Source organism: Hoplias malabaricus, chromosome 8 (assembly GCF_029633855.1).
Source record: "Hoplias malabaricus isolate fHopMal1 chromosome 8, fHopMal1.hap1, whole genome shotgun sequence".
NCBI classification, from domain to species: Eukaryota; Metazoa; Chordata; class Actinopteri; order Characiformes; family Erythrinidae; genus Hoplias; species Hoplias malabaricus.
The window spans coordinates 34,388,942-34,402,583 of NC_089807.1; the positions used below are offsets into that span (position 1 = coordinate 34,388,942).

Consider the following 13,642-nt stretch of genomic DNA (forward strand, 5'->3'; position numbering starts at 1 on the left):
ACGTTGCTGCATTACAACTGTCTATTCAAGGTCAACAAAATGATCAATACACTGGGGCAATCTGTTAAAGCTATCCTCACATTCTCTGTCCCAGAAAAGTGCCTCAGCCTATGCGTCAAAGCTTCTAGAAAACGATATATTTCTAAAACACATACACCTATGTAAGGGGGCAATGAGAATGTGGAAATCATGCACCCCCCTACACACACACACACACACTAATCCTCCACTGCACGGACATGGCCATATATACAACATACTAAGCCACAACAAACACTACATAAAATAGACGTTACCTGATCGTTCACCTTTGGGGGATTCTGTAAAATAATAGCTCTTTTTCCCCTCAGTTTGCTTCGTCTCGGTATTGATATGACAAATGATCGAGCTCCCCTTCTATTACCGAGGTAAGAGTCAGCAGTTGCCTCAACAGCTGATTGACTGCGGCGCATGGATGATGTAGAGGGGGCTTACGGGAAATGTAGTTTTTTTACGTGGCAACTTCCAGCGCGACACAGAACCCGAGTAGTTTATTCTAAAGGAAAAAAAGAAACAAGAACAAGGAGCGACTGATTCAGAACTACGCTTAAGCCTCGCCGTCCACGACGTGATCTAGAACACCGCCATTCTGAAGCGTTATGGCGACATGGAATGACATGTCCATTTAAATATACAATTAATCTGCGTTGTTCCTCCGCTCCCTTGTTTTTCCCCCGTACACGACCTGAAGCATATAATCAAGAATACATCAGAGATGACAGTCCAAAGAGCAATGAGTCGTAGCGTAAATTAGGCGAATATATATTACAATGTGAAAAATGTCCTCACAATTGGCTTTAAACTCAACCATGACTCATGATTTTTATTAAATATAATTTAAATATTTTCTAAAATGGTAACACAACAATACATGATCCACTTGCAAAGCATTTCTCTCATTACCCAGCCTACTTCACATTATTTTGCTTTTTAAGCATTAACATATGTCAAGCGTCTTACCGCAGTATGAAGTGTTTTGCAGCCATATGTGTATCTTCATATTACTTTCCTCGCTTCCTAAAAGAGGCTCGATGTCTCTCGGTTGGGAGCGCCTGCCGGAGTTAGAACATAAATTTGATATTATTTTGGCTAGGAAGCAGAGGCAGTGGGCTGAGACTACATGTCCCAGAATTCTCAGCGGTGTTATTGGTGACGCAGTGCGTCTCCGCGTTGCCTCGCTGTCAAAGAGCAGTAAATGGAGTCAAGCGGTCACGACTCGAAACTATTTATAACGAATAAATTTGTAGATATGAAGAGCAGAGGTCCAGTCGGCGAGGCGTGTTTATAGTGGAGCAAGTTTTTATGCGCCGTTACTGCTGTAAGGAGATTGCGGGTTAAGCGCTTAGTGAGAGCTGGTTCTGTTTCTTCTTGTCCTCGTTGAAGGCCTTAACGCGTCTGTATCGCTCCATTAATTGATCAGCGACTAATTTGTGCATTTGGACGCCTGGGCACGGAACACGACATGGCGGACGAGAGCGCCGTGGTGATGCAGCAGATTTTAGACAGGTAGGGTGGCTGTACTAATGTTACATCTGAACAAACGGGCTAAGGCTACTCTTGCTAACTTTAGCTGCGCACAGTGGCTAACTTACAGTCAGCTAGTAGTGAATGAAGCACACCCACTGCTCCTAGACCGCCTTTAGGGTGCTGCTTTAATTAAAATACTGCTTAAAGGGTTTAATTATAAATTAAATGATTAGCTACTACAATTAAAATGCTAAATACATTGCTAGCTTCCAGTTAATGTAATGCTAGGAGTAGTAAGTGTTGCTAAAGTAAACCTGCTGCTTTAATTAACTAACCTGCTAAATTAAACCCATTTTATTTAAAGTTATAGAAACAAAATAATTGAAATACAATTATATATATCAGTTTTTGGGTAGAAAAATATGCCATTAATATAAAAAAGATGCTGATCACAACGCATAGTTAAGAATGAAATTCCAAACTTACAGTCAATGGAGTATCCTCATGTAACTTGTAATAGTCATTCTACCATTTAAAGTTGGCTGTTGCTTTGCAAAAATCCATGTAAATTCCAGGGAATCATGGGTAAGCACATGTAGCAGAGAAGCTCACAGATGCCCTGATGTGAACACCTCAAATCTCAAATGTGCGTCTTGTGGATCTGTACGTGGAAAATAACCTTGTTTGGATGTATGTTAGGGATGGTGACTGGACATGAGACACAAACAATACTCAACCTGAACTACCAAGTTGCTGTAATATTGCCACAGGTCATTCTAAATAAGAGAATACAACTAATCTTTAAGTCACTGCTTAGCTGAGTTTAAATTTATCCCAGCAGGATTTTAAGTGTTTTTCACGATTAAACATTATAACCAAAAGAGACCTGTGATATCTGAAAAACAGCTGTGGTGAACATGAGAGACAGATCATCAGTAAAAAATAACCTTTTGAAAAAATTTGCAGCAACCACCAGTTTTTCCACACTGCTCTGGTCTGCTTTTGTTCCGCTCACATTCCAGTCATTTCATTGCCAGTGATCTCACAGAGATATTTGATCAAGTTCAGATCAGGACTCTGGGCTGGCCGTTGAATCATTTCAACAATAACAACATCAAGGAATGCTTTACCTGTTTTGCAGTGTGACGAGAGGCGTTACTTGGCATGCACATTGCTGGCTGATTGGGAGATGTTTTCAGGAAAGGACCCACGTTTAGCAGAAGGGTGTTCTCATAAACATTGCACCTTACTGTGTAGCATTGAGGCCCAAAACTTCCTGACAAAAACATCTCTTAAACTATGAGGCGTCCTCCTTCATATTCTACTAACATCTTCTCTCACTTTGGGTTAGGGCTTTGCCCAGTTAAAAGGTGAACATAATACCCTTCAAATCAAATTAAACTTGCTCTCATTTAGTAAAGATTGTCTTTGAACCAAATCTCCTACGCCCTCACATTATGCTCCTAAGTAAAGGTTAGTCTACGATTTTAATTCTTTCTGCTGATGAGAGGCTTAGTTAATGCAGACTGGGCTGTGTCTGAATTCTCTCAGACAGTGAGACACTGTATGCCTAGCCATAATCTTGCCAGTTCAGCGCAGACTTGGTGAGCAGTTTCAACAGCAGTTTTAAGCCAATTTCTTATGGAGAGCCTCTTATCTTCTGTGGATGATCAGCATTATTTGCAGATTTGAATATATAAGTTTCATTAAGGATCAGTATTAGTTTTGCAGCGTTTCATAGACTTTGGAGCTCTTTGCCATCTTCCAAAATATAATTAATGTTTTCAGATAAACAGGGTCTGTCAAGTAATTAAATATATTAGTAGTAGGGCCAAATTTGGTTAGAAACTGTCCCATAATTATGATCACAGCTCATTATCAATTTTCCCATTCAAATATTTTTATATTTAGATACAGAATCATTTGAATAATGAAATCCAGACAAGTATAAATCAGACTTGGAATGTGCATATGATATAATCTGTTTATTATAAAACATTGTAGAAAACACTTTAAAAGCTATAACAGACTGATTGTTTCATTTAAAAAAACGTTTAGTTCCTTTTATTGACAGTGTATTTTGTGATATTGGAATAAATATCACCAGGTGTTTTTTAAGGCACTTTTTAAATGTGGCATTAAATCTGTGTGAACATGCCATAGTCTATATGTTGGCATGGAGTACTTGTGCTATATGGAGGCTTGTATGCTCTCCATACCTTACCCCATCCAATGTTACTGTGGTCATGTACTCTTCTGTTACCTGACCTGACATGGATTTACACAAAAATTCTGTCTTAGTCTGGCAGCAACATATACTTGTATTTAATGGATGACAGTTCGATTTCAGATCTGATTCTTATTGGGTCATCTTACTGTCATGGTCTCACTAGCACTGAAGTAGACAGAGCGGCAGACGATGGCTTCACACATCAGTGGCATCTTGCAGTGAAGCTGAAGCAACCATTATGTCATTAAAAAAAAGGTACATTGCAAAAACCAAAGTAGCATAGTCTTTGAATTTTGAGTTTCTGTCTTTGTGACTTACGCTTAAAATCTCACCTTAGTGCCATTTTAGAACTCTTCTAGATATACCTGGCTCTTTTTTCTTTGTAAATAAAAATAAACAAGGTTTCGCACAAAGCCCTAAAAGAAGATTCTGCACCGTTTGCTAACTCTCCAGTCTGTCAGCACACTGGAAACAGGTCTGAAATGTCAGAAAAACAAAGGGTCTCTGTCCAATATGCTCAGGCTTTCTCTCTCTGCTCACACAAGAGAAACGGCATCTGTAGGGGTTTAGACAGAGGATAGACCTCCAAATATTGAAAAGAGATGATGATATTGCTCTAATCCTGCTCCATAAGAGAGTTATATTGACATATTTTTACTGTTTTAGATTACTTAAGGTTTAACTGACAACAATCCGCTAACTGTTTGTGAAAGTGCTACAAAACAAAACAACTCGAATTACAAATTAGTTTCTATGGTAATTCAAAGAGTAAATAAAAAGTTACAGACAAGTTAAACGCCAGCCACATACAAACAACAGTTGTTATTTTTCCTCAAACGTGCACCTTAAAAGACACTGAGCTTCTGAATGTAAACAAATGAGAGAACAGTGTTTCCCCATAATCATTAATGTTGCCTTTAGGTCTGGACTGTAGTGAAGTTCACTGTAGTGAACAGTGAAGAATAGCAGAGGTGATGGTATGTATCTGGCAGTCATAGAGACAAAGCACATCCCAGATATAGGATGGAGTCATGGCATTTAGAGCTTTAAAAAACATTAATAAAACTTTGTAGTGTTTCCTAAAACATTTAAAAATCTGGGTGTTGTCCCTGCTTTTCATTATTGAAATTACAGTTTTGTATTATGTCAGTTCACTTTATAGATAATTTTAGAGGCAATTTTAACCTTGTTGTCACATATAAACTAAACAGATTTGTCAAAATATCATTATGGATTTGTTCAACCTTTTAAGGTGCAGACATGGCCTAATACTTCACTCATTTGGCAATGCTTAAATGTTACCTGGTTAATGGCAAAGCAGCTTAATTCATTAAAGTTACAAGGTCATCTGGGTTACAGTCTTTCTTGATTCCACAGGGGAGGGATAAAACTTGGCACCTAAAGGTTTCACCACAATGTGTCCTTAAGTGGAGCACTAGGCAGTGCACTTTCTACACTTTTTCAGATCTAGTATCTAAAAGATGAATCTTTTGAATGAATTTCTTCAATATTCATAAGCCATGAAACAATCTTGTCCATGGTCAAATACTAATGACCGTGCGTGACTCACTGCTCTCCATCACTGGAGAACAGAACGCTGATTATGTTACCATGACAACACGCAGTCTCTGGGTTTTTACTATGAACTGTGGTTGTCATTTTGCACAAGATAACATAACACAATAAAATGGCACGGGCGTGTTGAACTGGCATTATACAGCTGTTCATGTAAGAACCTACGGACATCATTTTTGTCTTTCATTTTTATTTTATATATTAAAATATATAAAATAGATAGAGGGAGAGGAGGGCAGGAGGGAAAAAATGGTGGGGGAAGGGGGCAACATTTAGTGTCTGGGCAACACTGGTACTGCAATTTTTTCCTGAAACATCAACATATCAGTCTTCATCTTGTCGTTGATACATAAACAATGTCCATTTCGTCCATTTCTCTTGACATTGTTCCTCTTGCATTCGAATGTGTAAACTGTTCCATGTCATACATTACACTCACTATCTTCAACCATTCTTCACTGGTTGAAGGGTCTTGTTTGAATCATCTTCTTGTGATGGCTTTATTAAAAGCTATTAAGAAAATTTTAAACACGTCTGCCTGATCTTAACACAATACTGGCTGAGAAATTCCCCAAGAACATCACTGTACAAGACCTAGGTATATCATGACCCAGATTTTTGACCAAAACTAAATGGTTAACATTTTCTTCTCCACATTTTCTCCAACATGGTTTGGGAATTGACATAAATTTACTACTAATTTTGGAAGTGACAAAACTTATTATCACATATGTGATGATGTAGTGGATTGTGTTCTTCACATAAACAAAGATTCTTCTTCAGAAATATTAATTGTTTAACATAATGTATATATTTTTTTCCATTAGCTGCTGATATAGTGCAGATATTATTCTTTATTATATTAATATTATATATTTTTTTAATTATAAACATCTATTATGAACCAAATTATTATTTTTTTCTTCTTCTTCTAAATTTAGTCTGGGCTTTACTTCTCTCATAATAATCTACCTCAGCCCTACCTACTAGACCATTCTAATTGTATAAATTCAGTCACACTACCATTTATTTGTATCCTTGCTTGTTGGCTTTTGATGAAGTGTTTTAATACAATTAACAGCCTTCTCATTCAGTCCAAATTTCTAAAGTACCTGGTATAAAAATGCCAAAGTAGCGTTATCAAACGCCTTTTCAGCGTCAAGGCTTATTAAAGCTGCACTAATGTTATTTATTTTTTACATATTCTATAATGTGTAAAGCATGTCTTAATTAAGCATGTCTGGTCTTCATCTATAAAGTCGTTCATAAACTGTTCATATCTTTTTGCAGCAGTCAATGTATATAATTTACATTCTATATTAAGTACGGATATAGGTTTGTAAGCTGAGCAGGTTTCACTGTTATTGCCTTTGGGAATTACTGATATAATAGCTTCATTCCAGGATGGTGGTAATTTGCTATGCTCACTTTTGTAGTAAAATGCTGACTCCAGTAAAGGTATAAGTTTATTACTAAATGCTTTATACCACTCAGATGGTAGACCATTACTAACAGGTGATTTATTTGTTTTCAGTCTACCCATGGATGAAGTTAAAAGATCATTTTTGTTTTTCCCCAATTGCTGCTATGTCCAGTGTCTCAATAAATGCTTTCAGTTGGTCAAGGTCTGCTGAGGGTGGTAGGCTATACAAACTCCCATAATATTTCACACAATTAGTTTCTATTTCTTTAGGGTCATAAGTTATTTCATGTAATTATATCTCTTATCTTATGAATTGTCTTATCAACTTGTTTTTTCAACATTTTTGCCAATAATCTGGTTGCCTTTGGCCCTAGAAAGAATAAGGTTGTTTTAGGAATCTTGTCATCTTTTCCGCCTTTTGTCTTTAATGTGTCTTTGGTGTGATTATGTGGTTTATTTATTATTATTATATATATGTTAACATAATTGTATGAACTGGATACCTTTTAGAGTGTCTCCAAATTGGTGCTTTCTACTGCTGCTACTCCAACAAGTACTCTGTACTGCCGACCGTGTTTAGCTTTTATCCCCGCTGCTGCTTTGCTGTAAATGCCGGCCCAACGTGGCCGCTATCTCTGCTGTACTGCTGACAGAGTGGGTCTGCCTTCCCCGCTGTTACTCTGCTCTGCGTGCCGGCCAAATGTGGCTGATATCTCCACTGATACGCTGTTAAACACGCAGACGGAGTGTTGCTGCTATCTCTGCTGTACTCAGACTTAATTCATTCAGGCTTCTGTATTGTTTTGTGATCTGTTTTTTCTGTTTGTCTTTCATTCCCTCCCCATAGCTTGGTTTGCTAGTTCGTTTACTATTGGCGCCTAAGCTTTAGCTCACCAGGCTCTTTGACTCAAAAAGGAGGCGTGGCTATGGGAGCCTTCTGATTGGTCAGGGTAATGTTGACATAAGCATTACCTACTTTTAGGACTTCCCATTCTACATTGAGAGGAGAGCAGTACTGGTCATTTTTGAGGAGAGATTTATCATATATATATAATTGAATAAATAAATTGCTGAATGTTTCACATAACACCCAATTTTAGCATTATACAAAAAAAAAAACACTATTTCAAAATGGTATTCCAGGGGCTTTAAATGACATGGGGATCTGCGGATTGGCTCTTTTGCTGACTGGCCTTTTGGTGAGGATATTGTGCAAACCAGTATTTTTTTTTTATATAGTTAAATAGGTCTCCATTTATTTTGCATGCTAACTCGCATAATTATTACAAGAACATGCACTGCCTGCTCTGAAGTTAGCAGTAGAAGACCGAACCCCAGCGTGTCTGCATTGGCACAGAATGGCCTTAACCTTAAGAACCTTTCAGCCCTGCAGTGGAAGAGACCTACTTGTTCAACTTAATAATGACCTTGAAATTAAGTTTGACAAAGATTGCTACAGCATGTACAGTGATCAGCAATAACATGACCACCTCCTTGTTACTACACTCACTGTCCATTCTCTCAGCTTCACTGGCCATACAGTAATTACAGGCTGAAGTCAATCTGTTGCTCTGCATACTTTGTTGGCCCCCTTTCAGAATTACACTCTGTAATTGTATAACTACAACGTGCTGAGAGAATACAGTGAGTGTAGAAGCAAGGAGGTGGGCATAATGTTTTGGCTTATTGGGGTTTATTACTGCTCTGGTTTTAATTAAGTTTAGGTAAACAAATATTCTTAAAGAGGGTAAGGACACTTTCTTTCCCAACCACAGTCAGCTTAATTTAGGAGTTTTTTTTTAAATTTATTTATTTATTTTTTTATTGTGGGGCACGGCTGTTGTCCATGATTTTTTCCCCACTGTGTGTGGTGTTTGCCAGAAGCCCTATGCTTATGTGCCCGTGCTGTAAAATAAACCAGATAACTTGCCTGGCCTGGTGACTGGTCAGAAAGCATGAGCAGGCAAGTTTGTTGTTCTCTTTGAAAGCAGGAGTCAATCGTGTTTGATTTGCTAATTAAACAAATAGAAAGTCAGCTGTGGTCTATTGTTTGTGCCAGTGGGCGTTTGAGTCTTCTGACTGTGAAAGAAACCATAACTGAAAGTTTAAGTTAATTGTGGTTGGCACTGAAGGGAAGAATAATTTCACTGCCCTGTTATGGTTGTTCTTAATGATTGTTAGTGGCTCATGGGTATATAATAAAAAAATTGAGAATAATGTAAATGTGGAGACATCATACTTCAGTGAAGGTCGGGCCATATTACTAGAACTGCATTGCTGAACCGTAACACAGAGTTGCAGAAACAGATAGCACTGTGGGACTGTATGTCATAGGCAACTGGTGAGAGGTTATAGTGAGACTCTCTGAGTCATGCACAAACCAGAGAGTAGCTCTTATCAAGGTCTGCCTACCACCCCCAGCTGTCTTCCTCTGCAATGCAGTCTTTCACTTTCAAAACACAAGGAGCCAGTCTACAGTCGTCGGTGACATTTTAATGCTAACCTAGTCCCTGTTACTCTTTTCTCAGTCTACATTAGATAATCATTACATTAAATGATCAATTTCTTGAAAGCTTGGACCCTATAGATGAATTCAGCATTTATGCTTAATCTATTAGGTTTTATTGATATTGCTAGCTTTAAATATTATTTGTAAAAGGTTTAAACAGTAAAATTCTCATTGTTTTTTCCAGCCAAAATTGACCTGATGCCATCTAAATCATTTTCTGAATGTTACTGCTGAAAATGCAACCTAATGAAGAATGCCATTTGAACATCACTGCTTGTTTTTCACAGATTTTTAAATTATTTTTATAGTTTTATCTGTACATGTCCCCATAGCCATTCTCTGGATTTTAAATTTAATACAAATTTAAAAAATGAATTATAATACCACGCGCAGCAGGTAGTGTCGCAGTCGCACCGCTCCAAGGTTCTGGGGTTGGGGGTTTGAGTCCCGCTCCGGAAGACTGTCTATGAGGAGTTTGGTGTGTTCTCCCTGTGTCCACGTCGGGTTTCCTCCCACCGTCCAAAAAAACACACCTTGGTAGATGGATTGGTGACTGAAAGTGAAGTGTAAGAGTGAATGTGTGTGTCACCCTGCGAAGGACTGGTGCCCCCTCTCGTGTGTGTGTTCCTGCCTTGTGCCCAGTGATTCCGGGTAGGCTCCTGACCCACCGCGACCCTGAACTGGATAAGCAGTTAGACAATGATGACTGAATTATACCACCTTTCTTAACTTTAAATTCAGTTGTAAACTCAAATAAATGTAGCTATAAATTCAAATAAATATTAAAGGTTGTTTTCACCTGTGTAATTTGTTTTACCTGGTCCAAATCAATTAACAAGTTTGAAAATTGAAGCATTTTCTCTTTGGTTTGTGTGTGTTTTTCTTCACACAAAAAAATCCAAGCACACCAAAATGTTTCACAACAAACCATGTGAGAATGGTCTCTCTGCTTATTGGTGAGACCAGTCGGGGGTGGGAACGAGAAAATTAAATAGAGGAAGAAGGTCCTGTGTTCTGGGCTAGTGCACCTGCCGAACGCCAAATTAACTTTGAAAGCACGTTTTAAAAATGTACTGTTACAAACATTTTGATAAAATGCTGCCTCAGAAAACTGAGCTGAGGAAAGGAGCTAATATTGAGAATTTACAGTGACACGCTACACTTCAACATATAAAACCAAAGGCATGTACCACAAATGTAACGTAAACAAAATGTTAAATGTCTTTTTACACTATCTGTATACCTGCAGGGTGCTTGTCTATGGATGGATACTGATGAAGCCATGTTAGATGAAGTTCTTGCCCCAATGGCCTCTGTGTGGTTGTTTTAGTCCAATTACTGTATTCACATCTGCCCAAATGAATTGGTTTGAAAACAAACCAGAGTCTGATTTAATAGGACTAAAAATGCCCAAAGTAATGTCTTCTGAAAATGGTTAGAAATAGAACAATGAAAAAGTCTTGTTGGGTCCAAAATCAGAAATAGACCAGGGGTGATTATTTCATAAACACTGAAAGTGTTTAAATCTTCAGTTTGTTTTAGTTCAGTGTATTTTCAAATTATTATATTTAGTTAATGAGGAAATATTGTTTTGTGAAGTAGTCTCCACTGGGCTAAAAGGGAATGAATCTGACCTTGTCCTTTGCAATGTCACTCTGAAGTAACCATTATGGCATTTAATTAAATGTGTTGCATTTAGCTAGCTTACCAACAAAAGCAACATGAAATCAAGATTTGAAAGGTATTATTGAACCAGCCTATTTTCTTGCCAAAAAAAGCACCCCAGAGAAACCAGCCAGTTCTAGTAAAGAGCTTGAACAGTCAAATCACTTTACTTTCATCAGGCTTTACTCAGGCTTCCCTGAGGATTTGTATGCACATGTACAGCCTTTCTTCTTCAGGTTCTTTTCAAGTGAGTGAAAACTTTCAAGTGGTTGTAAGGGAAAAAATGCCACAGCAATGATAAGGAATTCTCCTGTTTGTAGTGTCTCTTATTTACATTTTATTCGCTTTATTATTCTTTTTGAAAGGTGTAATGAAAACACATTCTTAAGGTGTAATAAATTGAATGTAGCAGGGTTAGCCTTGCAATTGTGCAGTTTTATATTACTGTTAGACGTTCAAATAATTTAAAATGTTTTTTGACATGTAATTGCAATTCAAATATCAAACATTCTTGCATCCATCAAGGAAAAAGCGCTGCTAATGCATTTGCACTGATTTGCTCAGTTCTTGGGGATAATATCGTATGCAGTATACGTGCATGTTTTGGTTTAGAAGGTTTAAAGGTTTGATGATTTGGATGTTGGGATTCATGAATGTAGTGTATTCAAATTTAAAAATAAATCAATAATCGAAAAGCAACAGTTTCCATAAAAGTACAGAAGAGCAGGAGCATGTCTGAATTTTGAATAACAGTTGTAACACAAAAACAATTTAAAGCTTATTTGTATATAGGGCTGGACAACATGGCCAATATTTATATTACAGTATATTTCTTAGTTTTGGTTGATTTTGGTATCGAACCGTATAAAATCCACTGAAAAACTTTCAAGAACAAACAATTTTATTTGAGTGCTTGATTCTGTAAGTAATTTTGAAATATTGAATGTGTTTAAAAAATTATAAAATTATTATTGAAACATTTTATATTGTGATTATATATTGATATTTAATTATTGTCCAGCCCTGTTTGTTGAAGGTTTGTGTAATATAGCAATATGTTGTTTACAGTTTCTAACCCTTGTAATTTTTATTCCTTCTGGTTTTATGTATTTGTAGATTAAACGTGACCTATAGAGAGTCTTATGACATAACCACATGTGCGTTTATTAACACACCTTTCTTTATTTAGCCAAACTGGTGCATTTTTGTTGGAAGTTAATGGAGGCTTCTAGCAAGTATGCAGATCTAGTTTATACATGTTACTATTGTTGTCTGACAGATTTCTTGCTGCTGGTTTGGAATTTTAGGATGCATTACAGACAGATATACAGAAGTCTAAGCATTAAATGAAATGGGACCTCTCAAGGAACACAAACAAGCTCTGCGATCCAATATGAGAGAGCAGATTTACTCCCATAAGAATCCCATCCTCAGTGAATGGGGCAAGTGTATGTAATCTTTAGCCATTTGTCAAGAGGAATATAATGATTGTCTTGTAATGTGCGTAAACACCAGCAGTATGGTGACTCAGGAATCCAGCATATATATGTCCTAATAGTTTGTTTCCATATAGCAATAGTCATCATTAACATGACATTTGACAACAGAAGAAATGTAGAGCATATTTAGATTTAATTATGTTTGTTTGAGAGATTCTGCAATGTTGAGCACTTCACACAGAAGAGTTTGGAAAATAAAACCAATAAAATGTGAAACCCTTTTACAGCAGCAGGCCTTGGAAGCCGTTGAGTGTTTAGATTCTTTAATGCTAAATTAACTAGAAACTTCAGAATCATGGAGCTCTACCTTATTGAAGAACCTCCAGGTTCCCACAGTCACGTGACTCAGACTTGGTGAAAGAGGCCTTTGTGAGAAGATTTAAATCCCTTGTTAAAACCTAGCTCTAGACTTGTATAGCAATAAGAAATGACCGTTTTAGTAATGGTTTTTATTGTCTGAACATGTAAAAATGGAGCGCACGCCAGCTGTTGGCTCCTGTGTGTGCTCTGTGGTTAAATGTTTGTTTATGATTTTGTCTGCGTTTAATCTCATGATTAAACATTCAGATAATTTAAAGTAAATGTTTTCACCCTGAAAATAAAGGATTCAGAGTTGTACATGCAGAAATCCATAAAACAGAATGATTAATAATTGCTAGTTTGCAAATATTTGAAAGATTTCTTCAAGGATCCTCTGTAGAGGAGGCTTTATAAATATCTTGAATATTTTCTGACACTATAATGTTTTGGAAGAGGGCTGATAGAGAGAGCAACGAAGCACTTTCCAGTTTGTTTACTAATTTAGTTAACTTTAGCTCTGTGGGTAAATCCATTTAATGGTCTAGATGTAAACTGTAATAGATATTGAGCCTGACTCTTAAGCTTGAGGGTTATCAGTTCCTCAGACCATTCAGTGGTGTAGCATCTCTGTACTTGTGTAGTGTAACTTGGCTGCAGTCAGCTAAAGAGAAAAGGGAGCAGGATCATTTTTCTGACCTCCAGATAGAATCTAATAGACCCTTAGGGTCATATCCTGCAGATACTGAAATGTTAATGGTAATGAAGAGGTCTCGGACCTTAATTTTGAATGTCACAGTGAGGTTGCTTCCCTCTGTGTGTTGATAGTAATGAGCTATAGTGTCACAATAGAAGTGGTCGTGTTATGCAGTTGGACCAAGCCCTACTATTTGCAGACACACACACACACAAAGAGGTACATCATTTAAGAGGATATG

General features: G+C 37.2%; 2 protein-coding genes across 6 annotated transcripts in view; one reads left to right on the plus strand and one right to left on the minus strand.

Annotated features, from left to right (window-relative positions):
* cpeb3 (cytoplasmic polyadenylation element binding protein 3) overlaps positions 1-1,166 on the minus strand; it is a 61,143-nt gene extending 59,977 nt beyond the window's left edge. For 3 of the 4 annotated variants that reach the window (XM_066678661.1, XM_066678659.1, XM_066678658.1), the window contains exon 1: positions 1,000-1,166. In XM_066678661.1, the coding sequence (XP_066534758.1) occupies positions 1,000-1,039 (40 nt within the window). In that variant the 5' untranslated portion in view covers positions 1,040-1,166. Of the gene's footprint in view, positions 1-296; positions 435-999 lie in introns of those variants that run through there. The other variant, XM_066678660.1, reaches the window with a different exon arrangement.
* Positions 1,167-1,222: 56 nt separating this feature from the next.
* The window catches only part of marchf5 (membrane-associated ring finger (C3HC4) 5), a 37,240-nt gene continuing 24,820 nt past the window's right edge, over positions 1,223-13,642 (plus strand). The window contains exon 1 of one of the 2 annotated variants that reach the window (XM_066678664.1): positions 1,223-1,545. In XM_066678664.1, coding sequence (XP_066534761.1) covers positions 1,502-1,545 — 44 coding nt within the window. In that variant the 5' untranslated portion in view covers positions 1,223-1,501. The remainder of the gene's footprint in view (positions 1,546-13,642) is intronic. The other variant, XM_066678663.1, reaches the window with a different exon arrangement.